At 47.4% G+C, this 14,352-nt stretch overlaps 1 protein-coding gene across 3 annotated transcripts in view; it reads left to right on the top strand.

Annotated features, from left to right (window-relative positions):
• Ptpru (protein tyrosine phosphatase receptor type U) overlaps positions 1 to 14,352 on the top strand; it is an 86,455-nt gene that overhangs the window by 36,203 nt on the left and 35,900 nt on the right. For all 3 annotated transcript variants that reach the window (XM_051170946.1, XM_051170945.1, XM_051170947.1), the window contains exons 9-14: positions 8,861 to 8,970; positions 9,232 to 9,433; positions 9,765 to 9,867; positions 11,744 to 12,017; positions 12,778 to 12,814; positions 13,595 to 13,733. In XM_051170946.1, the coding sequence (XP_051026903.1) occupies positions 8,861 to 8,970; positions 9,232 to 9,433; positions 9,765 to 9,867; positions 11,744 to 12,017; positions 12,778 to 12,814; positions 13,595 to 13,733 (865 nt within the window). The remainder of the gene's footprint in view (positions 1 to 8,860; positions 8,971 to 9,231; positions 9,434 to 9,764; positions 9,868 to 11,743; positions 12,018 to 12,777; positions 12,815 to 13,594; positions 13,734 to 14,352) is intronic.

Raw genomic sequence — 14,352 nt, 5'->3', positions numbered from 1 at the left:
TATAGTTATTTTTATAAACTGTTTGTTTCTCTTAGTTTCTCTCTTAACCTGGCTATCACACAAATAACTGAGCCTCTTTTGTTTTAATCTGTCTTCACAAATAATAAGCCTCATAACACAATAACTGAGCAGTTATTACTCTATTCATAACCCTCTAAGCTAATTTGGTTTCCTCCCAGGGTGCATCCCAGCGATTCTTGCACTTTGTAGCTGGCTTGCTCCAGCTCCTCTCTCCTGATGTCTCTTGGACCTCTCCTTTCCTGAATCCCCCTACTTTCTCTTCTAAGTTCTCCTCCCCTGGCTGGCAGGAAGTCCAACCCTATTCTCTCCCCTTCTTAGTGATTGACTATAAGCTGCTTTTTTTTTGGCATATTAGGGGACAATTGGGGAGCCAAGGATTGCATCCCATTATGGGGGCTACAGAAAATGGCATTTGAATTACAAAATAACCGTATGCCTACATACAGTTTTGGCTTCTTTGTAAAAAAATCAACTGTCCATAAATGTATGGGTTTACTTCTGGGTTTCTGATTTGGCTTGATTTGTCAACCTGTCTGTGTTTGTGGCAGTACCATGTGGTTTTTATTACTGTTGCTCTGTAGTACAGCTTGAAATCAGGGATGGTGATACCTCAAGAAGTTCTTTTAGCTACTCTGGGTTTTTTGTTCTTCCATACAAAGTTGAGAATTGTTCTTTCAAGGACTATGAAGAATTGTGTTGGAATTTTGATGGGAATTGCGTTGAATCTGTAGATTGCTTTTGTTAAGAAAGCCAATTTTACTACGTTAATCCTACCAATCCATGGGCATGTGAGATCTTTCCATCTTCTGTTATCTTCTTCAGTTTCTTTCATCAAAGACTTGAAGTTCTTGTCATACGGGTCTTTCACTTGCTTGGTTAGCATTACACCAAGATATTTTAGATTATTTGTGGCTATTGTGAAGGGTGTTGTTTCCATAATTTCTTTCTCAGCCTGTTTATCATTTGTGTATAGGAGGGCTATGGATTTTTTTTTTGTTGTTGTTTGTTTGTTTCATTTTGTTTTTGAGTTGATTTTGTATCCAGCCACTTTGCTGCAAGTGTTTATCAGCCGTAGGAGTTCTCTGGTAGAAATTTTGGGCTCACTTCTGTACACTACCATATCATCTGTGAATAGCGATACTTTGTCTTCTACCTTTCCAATTTGTATCCCCTTGATCTCCTTCAGTTGTTTTATTGCTCTCGCCAGAACTTCAAGTTCTATATGAAATCGATATGGAGAGAGAGGACAGCCTTGTCTTGTCCCTGATTTTAGTGGAATTGCTTTAAGTTTCCCTCCATTTAATTTGATGTTGGCTATGGCTTGCTGTATATTGCCTTTATTGTGTTTAGGTATGCATCTTGTATCCCTGATCTCTCCAAGAATTTCATCATAAAGGGGTGTTAGGTTTTGTCAAAGGCTTTTTCAGCATCTAATGAGATGATCATGTGTTTTTTTTCTTTCAGTTTGTTTATATGGTGGATTATGTTGATGGATTTTCATATGTTGAAGCATCCTGCATCTCTGGGATGAAGCCTGCTTGATCATGGAGGATGATGTTTTTAATGTGATTTTGGATTTGGTTTGCAAGTATTTTATTGAATGATTTTGCATCATTGTCCATAAGAAAGATTGGTCTGAAATTACCTTTCTTGATTGAATCTTTGTGTGGTTTAAGTACCAGGGTGACTGTGACCTCATGAAATGTATTTGGCAGCCTTCCTTCTGTTTCTGTTTTGTGGAAAAACTTGAGGAGTATTGGCCTTAGCTATATTTTGATCTGTGCACTAAGACCATCTGTCCCTTAGCTGGTGTGGTGGTGCATCCCAGCACTCAGGAAGGCAGAGGCAGGAGGATCACTGTGAGTTCGAGGTCAGCCTGGTCTACAAAGGAAGTCCAGGACAGCCAAGGTTATAATACAGAGAAACCCTGTCTCAAGAAACAAACAAACAAACAATAAGCAACCCATCTGACCTTGGCATTTTTTGGTTGAGAGATTTTTAATGACTGCTTATATTTCCTTAGGAGTTATAAGCCTGTTTAAATGGTTTACCTGATCTTGATTTAACTTTGGTAAGTGGTGTCTATCAAAAAAATATTCCATTTCATTTAGATTTTCCAATTTTGTGGATCATGAGTTTTTGAAGAAAGACCTAATGATTCTTTGGACTTCCTTGGTGTCTGTTGTTATGTCCCCCTTTTCATTTATGATTTTGTTAATTTGAATATTCTCTACCTTTTAGTTTGGCCGAGGGTTTGTCTATCTTGTTGATTTTCTCAAAGAACCAACTCTTGGTTTCATTGATTCTTTGTGTTGTTCTCTTTGTTTCTAATTTCTTGATTTCAGGCCTGAGTTTGATTATTTCCTGCTGTCCACTCCTCTTGGGTGTGTTCCTGGTGTATACTTCTTTTGCTCATTTTTGTTCTAGAGTTTTCAGGTGTGCTGTTAAGCTGCTAGTATGGGATCTCACTCATTTCTTTATGAAGGCACTTAGTGCTATGAACTTTCCTCTTAACACTGGTTTCATTGTTTCCCATAAGTTTAGGTATGTTGTACATTCTACAACATAGCCACAAAGTCTTTTTCTATCTTTCTTCTTTCTTTCTTTGTTTGTTTCTTTCTTCCTGACCCAATGGACATTGAATAGAGAGTTGTTCACTTTCCATTCTGTTATTTATGTTGTTGTTGAAATCCAGCTTTAGTATACGATGATCTGGTAAGATACAGAGGGTTATTTCAATTTTCTTGTATCTGTTAAGATATGCTTTGTGATAGACTATATGGTCAATTTTGGAGAAAGTTCTGTGAGGTGTTGAGAAGAAGGTGTCTTCCTTTGTGTTTAGGAAGAATGTCCTATAGATATCTGTTAGGTCCATTTGACTAATGGCATCTGTTAGTTTCATTATTTCTCTGTTTAGTTTCTGTCTGGATGACTAATCCTTTGGTGAAAGTGGGGTGTTGAAGGTCTACCACTATTAATGTGTGGGGTTTGATATGTGATTTAAGCTTTAGTAATGTTTCTTTTTTGAATGTGGGTGCCTTTGCATTTGGGGTATAGATATTCTGGATTAAGATGTCTTCCTGGTGCATTTTACCTTTGATGAGTATGAAGTGCTCTTCCCCATCTCTTTTGATTAGTTTTTGTTGAACGTCTATTTTATTAGATATTAAAATGGCTACTATAGCTTGCTTCTTGAGTCATTTTGCCTTACCCTGAGGTAATGTCTATCTTTGTTGCTAAAGTGTGTTTCTTGTATGCAGAAGAATGATGGATCCCGTTTTCACATCCATTCTGTTAGCCTGTGTCTTTTTATTGGAGAGTTGAGTCCATTGATGTTGAGAGATATTAGTGACGAATGATTGTTAATCCTGTTATTTTGATGTTGGTGGTGGTAGTGTGTGTGTGTATGTGTGCATGTGTGTGTGCATGTCCCTTCTTTTGGTTTTTCTAGTGTGTAATTATTTATTTCTTATTTTGTTTTTTTATTTTATTTATTGTATATGAGTACTTTATCATCAGATCACATTATAGATGGTTGTGAGCCACCATGTGGTTGCTGGGAATTGAACTCAGGACCTCTGGAAGAGCAGACGGTGCTCTTAACCACTGAGCCATCTCTCCAGCCCCTTGTGTGTAATTATTTATATCCTGCATTTTCTTGCCTGGATTTGTGGAAAGATATTTAAATTAAATTTGGTTTTGTCATGGAATATCTTGCTTTCTCCCTCTATGGTGATTGAAGGTTTTGCTGCATATAGTAGTCTGGTCTGATATCTGTGGTCTCCTAAAGATTGCAAGACATCTGTCCAGGCCCTTCTGACTTTTAGAGTCTCTGTTGAGATGTTAGGTGTAATTCTGATAGGTCTGCCTTTGTATGTTACTTGACCTTTTCCCCTCATGGGAGAATTTTCATTTCTGGTCAGATCTATTTGGTGTTCTGTAAGAGTCTTATATATTTATTGGCATCTCTTTCAGAAACATTTTCTTCTGTGATTTTGTTGAAAATATTTTCTGGACTTTTGACCTGGGAATCTTCTCCTTCTTCTATTCCTATTATTCTTAGGTTTGGTCTTTTCATAGTGTCCCAGAGTTGCTGGATGTCAGGAACTTTTTAGACTTAATGTTTTCTTTGACTGATGTATTGATTTCTTCTCTTTTACCTTCTACACTTGAGATTCTCTCTTCCATCTCTTGTATTCTGTTGGTGATGCTTATGTCTGTAGTTCCTGTTCTCTTTTCTAGGTTTTTCCATCTCTAGGATTCTCTCTGTGTTTTCTTTATTGCTTCTATTTCCACTTTAAGGTCTTGAACAGTTTTATTCATTTCTTTCACCTGTTTGATTGTATTTTCCTGTATTTCTTTAAGGGATTTATTAATTTCCTCTTGAAAGGCCTATATAATCTTCATAAGATTGGATTTAAGGTCATTTTCTTGTGCTTCAACTGTGTTAGGATATCCAGGGCTTGATGGGCTCTGGTGGTGCCAATTGCCCTGGCTGTTGTTGATTGTGTCTTTATGCTGGCTTTTTAGCCATCTGGGGTTTGCAATTATTATAGGTTTAGATGCTGATTTCTAAGTTTATCTTTGTCGTATGGGTGGGTTTTTAAAAAATATTTTCCCCTTGGTTTCTGTTTCCTCTCTGTTTATGTCTTAGTCTGCATGGATTTATGATGACTAGTTAATCTTCAGGTCCAGTAGGGTGTCTCCCCTCGGGTTTTTGTGGCCTGCATGGCCTTTAGGGTTTTGGGTGCTACTCTTGCCTCTGGGGCCCCTAGTACCAGCCTGGCCTGGGGTACTCAGCGCTGGTCAGCCTTCAGGACAGCAGGCTGGGTTGTGGGCTAGAAAATGGAGTTCAGGGCTTGAGGTGCAGATTATATCTGATGGGTGTGTTTTAGGGGAATATGGAAGGCAAGGGTTTGGGGCTGGGCCTTACCTGGTTGTCCCTGGTGACTACAGGCTGCATGAATGAAGGCAGTGTTGTGGGGCAGGAAATGGATTGCAGGGGTTTGCGGTGCAGTTACTGCTGTGTTTGTTGGATATGCTTTCAGACAAGTTGGCAGGCAGGGCCTTGGGGAAAGAGGGGGTTGACTGGCGTCCCTGGTGCCAGCAGGCCTTCAGGAAAGCAGACAGAATTGAGGGACAGGAAACGGAGCATAGGAAGTGGGGTGCAGTTTCCCTGCTGTTGGAGGTGTTTTCAGGGGAGTTGGCGGGCAGTGGGTTAAAAGCTGGAGGGGTTTCCCTGGTTTCCCTGGGTCTGGCAGGTCTCTGAAAAAGCAAGCAGAGTTGTGGAGCAGGAAATAGAGCACAGGGTATGGAGTTCAGTTTACCACTGTTGGGTGTGCTTTCAAGGGAGTTGGTGGGCAGAAGCTGGCAGGGTGTGTGTATGTGGGTGCTTACTTGATGCCCCACAGGCCTCCTGGGAAGCAAGCAGAAGTGTGTGTGTGTGTGTGTGTGTGTGTGTGTGTGTGTGTGTGTGTGACTTTATTTTTTAAGACAGGGTTTCTCTGTGTAACCCTGACTGTCTTAGAACTCACTCTTTAGACCAGACTGACCTCGAACTCAGAGATTCATCTATGTGCCTCTGCCTCCGGAGTGCTGGGATTAAAGGCATGTGCCACTACGGCCAAGCCACTTTGTCTAATTTCTAAGCACTTAGAACGTGTGTGTGTGTGTGTGTGTGTGTGTGTGTGTGTGTGTGTGTGTGTGTGTTACTGGGCATTGATATTGATACCTGGGATTTATGCATGCAAGGCCAGCACTGTACCAGTGAGACACAGCCCCAGTCCACCAAGGAGGACTTCTAATTAATTATCTTTTTTTTTCTTTTGCTATTAATTTCTAGCCTAATCCACTGTGGTTAGAGTAGGAATTTTAAATTAAGTTCTTTTGAAATTTGAACCTTGCCTTGTGGCCCAGCAAGTGGTTAAATTTTGGTGGATGTCTCCCCTATCTCATCCTGCCACTGTTGGGCGCAGTGTTCTGTATACATCACACTGCCCGAATTCACTGACATGGCTCATGTCAGATGCCGGTGTGGATGGGATCTATATATTAAGGCATACAACCCTCCCCCGACCACCCTCATCACAAAGTGAGTCTGTGATTGGCAGGGCAGGGCTTCATAAACCTGGGCCTGATGCTGGTTTTGTTGTTTTGTTTAGGCGCTGGAGAGTGAACCCCTGGCCTTGCACATGCTAAGCACACACTTTACCCCCAACTTCGTTCCCATCCTGAATTACTTATTTTTAAGGTTTTGATTTTTTTTTGGTAGCCTCACCAGTAGTGCAGGTTACCCTTGAATTTATGATGTTTTTTCTGCTTCTGTTTTCCAACTGTTGGGCTTACAGGTCCACGCCACCACACCTGACAGACATGCGACTCCTCGCAGCGGCACTCTTCTGCCAGGACATGTCTAAAGCCTTCTTTGAATTCTTGCAGATTCCCAGGGACCTGTGAGAGGACTGACTCATAGGTTTCTTGTTGCCTATGTGTGCAGTTTTCTATTCTGAATTATATATATGCACATAATATGCATATTTTAAATTTTATTTTATCTATTTATTTATTTTTTGTTTGTTGAGACAAGGTTTCTCTGTGTAGCCATGGCTGTCCTGGACTTGTACTGTAGACCAGGCTGGCCTCGAACTCACAGTGATCCACCTGCCTCTGCCTCCCGAGTCCTGGGATTAAAGGTGTGCGCCCACCACCTCCTGGCACATATTTCCTTTTTTAATAATTTATTTATTTGTGTTTTCTAAATATTGGTATTTTGCATGCGTGTATGTCTGGGTGAGGGTGTCAGATCCTCCAGAACAGGAGTTATAGACAGTTGTGACCCGTCAAGTGGGTGGTGGGAATTGAACTCAGGACCTCTAGAAGAGCAGCCAGTGCCCCTAACCATGGGAGCCATCTCTCCAGCCCCTGTATATTTTATATATAGCCATAGCCCATATAAAATTCAGCCTGCCTCATTGGTTTTTCCCCAGACACCACTCACCTTCAGCATGGGCGTACACACTGAGGATTTTCTCAGGCAGGAGCAAGCAATGGCTGGGATTGCCCCAGGGAGCTTTGCACACACAGACTGTAGTTGAACAACAGACTACTTTATTCTCATGATCGCTGCATGTCAGCGGCTCCCCAGGGCTATGGTCAGGCTGCCTCCTTCCATCTAGGGTGCTTATCCTAAGTGGTCAGTCCAATAAATCCCCATAGACTGGACACTCCAAGAAACTCACATCCAATTGAAGAAATCTCATCCACCAGGATCCAGGAGGCCACTAATGTTCCCTCCATTGGCCACCTCCCAAGGGTGACCATTGTCCTAGTAGATAATATCATGTATTAATTTTTTTTCTTGCCTCTCGGCTTTGTGTAAGCAGAACCACCCAGTAGATGTTCGCTCGGTGCCCACTTGTTTCTATGAACTTTAGGCTCTCAGGAGATCTGACCGTGGCGTGCACGGTCCTAGCAAATGCATTCTCAAGGCTGTGCATGGTTCATTGTAGCAACGAATCCTCTGCATTTACTTTCTGTTAACTGTTGGTGAGTATCTGGGTGGATTCCAATCTGGGGTTACTTTGAACAATGCTTTGAAGAGAGTGTAGGCCGGTTATTTTTGGTAAGTATTCATGTGTCATGTGTGTGTGTGTGTGTGTGTGTGTGTGTGTGTGTGTGAGAGAGAGAGAGAGAGAGAGAAAAAATGGCTGGTGTGCAAGGATGTGTGTGTGTGTGTGTGTGTGTGTGTGCATCTTTAGTAGATTTAGTGAGACAGTTTTCCACTGGCCGTGATTGTGCCAATTTATACTCCACTAGCAGTGAATGAAACTTTTGTGGTTCTGTGATCTTAATGACACTTAGAATTGCTTAAAAAAAAAAACCAAACCAAACCAAACCAAAACTAAGTGCTTAGCTTTCTTTGTTTTGTTTTGTTTTGTTTTGTGTGTGTGTGTGTGTGTGTGTGTGTGTGTGTGTGTGAGAGAGATGCTGTGTGTCTTTCTCTACTGCTCATCACCTTCTTTCTTTAGACAAGATCTCACTGAGCCTGAATCTCCTTGGCTGGCCAGCCGTTGAGCCCTGAGAAATCCACCTATCTCTGGGTTACAGATGCATAATGGGGTGGCCGGCTTTTGCAGGTCCCCATGCTTTACCCACTGGACTCTTCAGCCTGGCTTTCATTGATTCTTATCCTTGGTCCCACTGTCCCTGCCCGACCACCCCCTTCCCCCTCCTCACAAAGGTTTATCAAAGAGTTTGCCCGGTTAGAAGCTGTCATCATCATCATCATCGTCATCGTCGTGCCCATCCCCTCTCCCCGCTGTGCTTGTCGTTAAGAGTGTCTACTGCAGCCCAAGCCAAACTGAACCGTGCCTACAGAGACCGTGTGGAAATTTTCACGGCAGCGTGTATGATGTAATTGTCAGTGTGGTTGAATCTCTTCAGTCTCGTTGAGACTGTTTATGTAATTAAGATCTTTTTAGACAGGAAAACATCTCCACCCATGATCCTGACCCCCTGTCGGTAATTGTTTTCCTTCCTCTGGTAAATATCTACATTTCATCAAAGCTACCAGCTGGAGCAGGTGCCTGAACGGAACCTGCTTGCCCACGAAAGCGGGAGGAATACGTTGGCCCCTGTGGCACGGGCCTTGTGAGCTTTGAGCTTTGCATGCCTCGCGTTATTTAGTTCTGGTGAGAGAGGGGCTGCGCCGTGCCCATTTCATAGATACAGAAAGTAAGGCTCAGGGAGGATGAACAGCTGTAAGAGGCAAGGCTGAAGCACGAACTCTGGTATTTGAAGCCCTAGCTCATTTTCCTCTGCCTCCACCCTTCCCTCCCAGTGCCCGGTGGGATCGCAGCTGAGTCCCTAACTTTCACTCCACTGGAAGACATGATCTTTCTCAAGTGGGAGGAGCCCCAGGAACCCAATGGCCTCATCACTCAGTATGAGGTGAACAGGGGCCCAGGTGGGAGGTGGGAGAGGTCAAAGTGCCTTCCTGTGCTGTGACACGGAAAGAGAGACATAGGGGAAGACAGAGGTGGGGCTCAAAGCTACTTCCATGGTGCTCAGACTGGGCTGTGTGAATTCTGAGCAGGGTAGTGGGCCACCCAGTGCATTTCTAGTTTCCATGGATATCGTGGCGGGTGGGGTTCCTGGGATACTGCCACCAGTTCCTGTCCAGTGCCACCTACCTGCTCCTTCTGCCCTCAGATCAGCTACCAAAGCATTGAGTCCTCAGACCCAGCAGTGAACGTGCCTGGCCCTCGGCGCACCATCTCCAAACTCCGCAATGAAACTTACCATGTCTTCTCCAACCTGCACCCCGGCACTACTTACCTGTTCTCCGTGCGTGCTCGGACCAGCAAGGGCTTCGGCCAGGCGGCTCTCACCGAGATTACCACCAACATCTCTGGTGAGCATCTTCCCGGAGGGGGTCTAGGGTCCCAGGGCTCCAAGGATATTGAAGGGTAGAGCACCCTAGTGTGGGTACAGAGGACTTTGCTGAGAGAAAAAAAAACGAACTATTTAAAGACAGAAGGCACGAGTTGGGACTAAAGCAGAGGAGTGAGGAGGCTACAGTGGGTGGAATCAGAGAGTTGAGGTCAGAGGCCTAAGCTCAGGGACCCGGAAGCTTAGATCAAGGGAAGATGATGTTAAGTTGGGGGTGGAGGTCGGGGTGGGTTGGAGGTCTAGTCTTCCTGGCCCAGTGGCCAGGCTCTGTGCTTGCATCTGTCTCTTCTCAGCTCCCAGCTTTGATTATGCTGACATGCCGTCACCACTGGGCGAGTCTGAGAACACCATCACTGTGCTGCTGAGGCCGGCCCAGGGCCGTGGAGCACCTATCAGGTAGGATAGCCTGTGTGGAGAGGGTAGGCGACAGGCCTCTCCTCTGATGTGGCCAGCAATCCGATTACCCAGTTTCCTGCCCGGGCTCAGAGCTGAGGAGGGTGCTCCATGAATCTGGGCAATGGAAAGCTTGGAGCCACTCATTTCTAGCCAAGACCACAGGTCTCTGCTGGTAGCTATCATGGGTGTCCCAGACAGAGTCCAGTTTGGAGAAGGAATGGTTTAGGCCTCACCAGGGTGGTTCATTAGACGTTCAGGAGAAATGAAACTCTCAGGGCCTTGTGTTTTCTAGCTAGCTCTGTTTCTGGAGACATGAGTGAGCATTCTAGAAGGCTAGATCACCAGCCTGATAAAGCCGTGTCCACTCTCAGAGAGGACTCTGCGATTACTGGTGTCACTATGGCTGCCTCTGCTGTGCGAGTGTGTGCGTGTGTGCGCGTGCGAGTATGTAAGTACTGGAGTACAGACGGGCAGTGTGTGTGAGTGTGGGCATGCCTGGGTTCCCTTTGTGGTGTGTTTCGGATGGAGATGTGAGGGTGGGTGTGATTTTGGAAGTCACAGAGCCTCTCTGCCCCTTGGGCCTCCTCTAGTGGGGACTGGTGGGGACCCCATGAAGCCGGTTAGATTGCTCGTGTGCCCTAGCAGCCATCTACCTTCTCACCCTGCCCCTCACCTTCTCCTCCTCACCCGCTGGGTCTCTCCTGTATTTGCCACCACAGCTGACTCTCAGGCCCCTGCGATGTTATGTGCTTTTCCTGTGTGGTCTTTGTGTGGCATCATCAGGGAGGACCAGGGAACGCTCTCCCTCAGTGTCCTCTCGAGGGAGCCTATGAGCTGGACAGGTCAAGCTAGATGGGAGTAGGGAGATGGGACATGGTGGACTGGTGACCCTGGCATGTGCCCTCATCTCTCTGAGGCTCCATTTCCTTGGACATCATTCTAGCTTGAGTACTTGAGGCTGGAGGAGGCTTGACCCTAGCCTGGGGGTCGGGGGGGGGGAGGGAGGACTGAGAGGGACCTGGGCTGGTGTTTGTAGCGATTCTGTGCCGGGCAGTGACTGACTCCATGCACCGGAAACTGGAGGGAAGGCAAGGGCTTTCCTGCTTCCCAGAGCGGAGGCTGTCAGCCGGGGTGTCACGGGTGAGTGTCTGTCACGGGCTGAGCTGTGAGGGAGGCTGATGGGAAATATTTAAACGCACCAGACCCCCCCCCCCCCCACATATTCACTCTGGCTGAGCTCCGTGGTGGGCTGGAGGGGCCCACAGACGAAGCCCCTTCAGTGAGATGCTAAAACAAACAGAACCAGGGCTGTCAGGAGACACAAGGGCGGCAGGGCCCTGTGGGGCACAGTGGGCTCTAATTTGTAGACAGAGGGCTGCCTTAGGGTTGAGAGGGGCTGCAGACAGTGGCACCAGGGCATGCTTGATTGCTTAGTGAGCGTCTCTATCCTGCTGGGGACAGTTAGTTCCAGGAGGCCCAGATCCCTCAGGACCAGCACAGGGCTGCTTACGTGAACACAGTAAATGTGGCCTCGCCCTAGTCATTTTTTACCCAGGGAAGAGTCATTATTTGTTTTCGGGTCCCAGGTTCTGTGTGGCACATAACTTGGCTCACTGATGAGGTCTGGTGGGCCTAAGGGTTTAGTGTCAATGGGCAGGGCTACAATTGGTGGCAGTGATAACAACGGGCACTCACTAGCTAAGTGTCCGGTCCATCTGTACCCTGGGTCACTTCATCTTACAGAGGAGGAAGCTGAGGTTCGGAGCATCTGCAACTTGCTGTTCTAGAAAGAGGCGGAGTTAAAGCCCCAGACCTTCACCACCCAAAGGCCCTCTGGGCCCTCTGTGGTCACTCGCACTGTCTCCTCCCTGTCCAGCGTGTACCAGGTGGTTGTGGAGGAAGAGCGGCCACGGCGCTTGCGGCGGGAGCCGGGAGGTCCAGACTGCTTCTCGGTACCTCTGACCTTTGAGGCGGCACTGGCTCGAGGCCTGGTGCACTACTTTGGGGCTGAACTGGCTGCCAGCAGCCTGCTTGAGGCCACACCTTTCACCGTGGGCGACAACCAGACCTATCGTGGCTTCTGGAACCCACCGCTCGAGCCCAGGAAGGCCTACCTTATCTACTTCCAGGCAGCAAGCCACCTGAAAGGGGTGAGGGGCTGGCTGGGGCCTGGTGGGGTAGGCTACGGTAGTGGGTGGTAGGATGGGGAGCCTTCGGGGAGACCTACCACTGAGACCTGAGACCTGGTCCTAGACTCCTTGATATCTAACCCCGTTTCCTTGAGCCTCAACCTCCTGGTCTCAGCCTTCTTCCCACAGACATCCCAACACTCCTGCTGTCCAAGCCCCCTTGCATCTTGAGGCCCTGCCTTAGAGACCCAGGCCCAACCTCAACCCCAGACTCTTCTTCATCCCTGGGCTCCTCCCTAGTCTCTGAGCTTCTGGCTCCTCAGTGCTCCAGCCCTGGCTTCTCCTTTTTTTTTTTTTTTTAATATCTTATTTATTTATTTATTTATTGCAGGATAGGGTTTCTCTGTGTAGCCCTGGCTGTCCTGGACTCGCTTTGTAGATCAGTCTGGCCTCGAACTCACAGCCATCCAACTGCCTCTGTCTCCGAAGTGCTGGGATTAAAGGCATGTGCCACCACTGCCTGGCTTTTTGTTTTTTAAAGTAGACCCCTGGATCTAGTTCCTGCCTTCATGTCTGAGGTTCTACCCCACTTTCCCATGCTGTTTTTGTGTTCTCCGACCTCGCTGGTCTTAAGACACAGCTCTATGGAGCGTCCTTAGTTAACAGTTGTCATCTGACATGTGAGCCTTGACCATGTACGAGCAGTCCTCACTGGAGATCCTGATCTGTGGAGTGTGGGTTTGGCTTTTGTGTCACTAAGCCCCTTTATCTGTACTTCTAGGAAACCCGACTGAACTGCATCCGAATTGCCAGGAAAGGTGAGTCGGCTGTGTGTCTCCAGCCCTGCCCAGGCCCGGCCTCTCATCTGTGCAGCTCCAGGGGATCCAGGGCTTTGGGAGGATAGGGCTGTACTTGGCAGGCACTGGGCAGGACAGGCTTCCTGTCTTAGCTACCTGGTGGCCTCTTTAAGGGCTTCTTCTCTCAAGCTGGACAGCAAGCAGCTTCTCCCACCCTTTACACTCCCCACAGTGACAGAAGGGACCATGATAGAGACAGGGACCAGTCTGTGGAAAAAAAGCCAGTGTGTTTGTATCTTGAGGGTGTCAGTAACTGGTCCCTGGTTCTGGGTTCTGTGTCTGTCTCTTTTCTTGTGGTAGGAGAGACAGATGGGGACAGGCTGTGGTGTGAGTCCCTCTTGTAGCAGTGGAATGAGGTTGGTTACATCCTGGGGCGGATCATCTGTTGGCACTGGTACCTTCTGCCTTCCATCACTTGGCAGGAGGGCATGAGGGTAGGTGTGAAGGCCTCAGGTGTCCCCAGCTCTCTGTCAGAGATCCTAGGGGCAGCTCTGGGGAGCCTAAAAGGAGAAGAGCAGGCTCCGGGAGACTGACCTAGAATATGAAAACAGGGCTACTGCTGAGAGGTAGGGGTGGGGATGGGATGCGGGGCGTGTGTGTGTGGGGAGATGCCTCTATGGACGGTGGGGCAGTGCCTGGGCACATGTGCGTTTTGTGCAGCCTATTTAGTACCTCGGTACTCAGATCCTGGCCTGGGCGGTCTCTGATCCTTTGGTTCTCTGTTCTGTGTGTTCTCCCCAGCTGCTTGCAAGGAGAGCAAGCGACCCCTGGAGGTGTCCCAGAGATCAGAGGAGATGGGGCTCATCCTGGGCATCTGTGCTGGTGGCCTTGCTGTCCTCATTCTCCTCCTGGGGGCCATCATTGTCATCATCCGCAAAGGGTGAGTGGGGCCAGTGCCCTGACCCATCAGGGGCCCCCTATTCCTGGAAGGCCCTGCTGGGCACAGAGGAGCCGTGGCTGGAGTTGGTAGATCAGATCCTTGGGTACTGGACAGTGAGAGTCAGAGGCTCAGCAAAGGGCACTGTTGTGAGTAAAGCATAGGCTTGGATGGTGCCAGGTGCCACTATCCAGGAATGAGTACACTGCCTGGTGCCAAGGAGCTTTGCTGGAGGCAGGCTCTACCCTCCTTTGCTGACAGGGGCTGTTCCAAAAGGAAGGCTTGGAAGGGACCTACCTGACTGTGACTTGGCCCTCTAAAGGTCCAGAGTGCGAGAGCTGCCAGGGAGTTGAAGGACATCTGCTCTAGGGTTTAGAATGGTTTTAAAGCGACAGAGTCTGTCAAAGCTGACGATCTCCGCCTCTCTCTGTAGAGTGCTCGCCTAGCATACATGAAGTCCTAGGTTCGGTCCCCAGCCTGGCCTAAACCCAAAACGATGGCCCACATGCGTAACCCTAACATTCCAGAGATGGACACAGAAGGATCAAAAAGGTCAAGGCCATCTTCTCTGTCATCTTTGCTATATACTGAGCTCAGCGCTTGCCTGGGCTACGTGAGATCC

The sequence above is a fragment of the Acomys russatus genome, chromosome 29, assembly GCF_903995435.1.
Source record: "Acomys russatus chromosome 29, mAcoRus1.1, whole genome shotgun sequence".
Classification (NCBI taxonomy): domain Eukaryota; kingdom Metazoa; phylum Chordata; class Mammalia; order Rodentia; family Muridae; genus Acomys; species Acomys russatus.
This window is presented reverse-complemented; position numbering and strand designations above follow the sequence as displayed.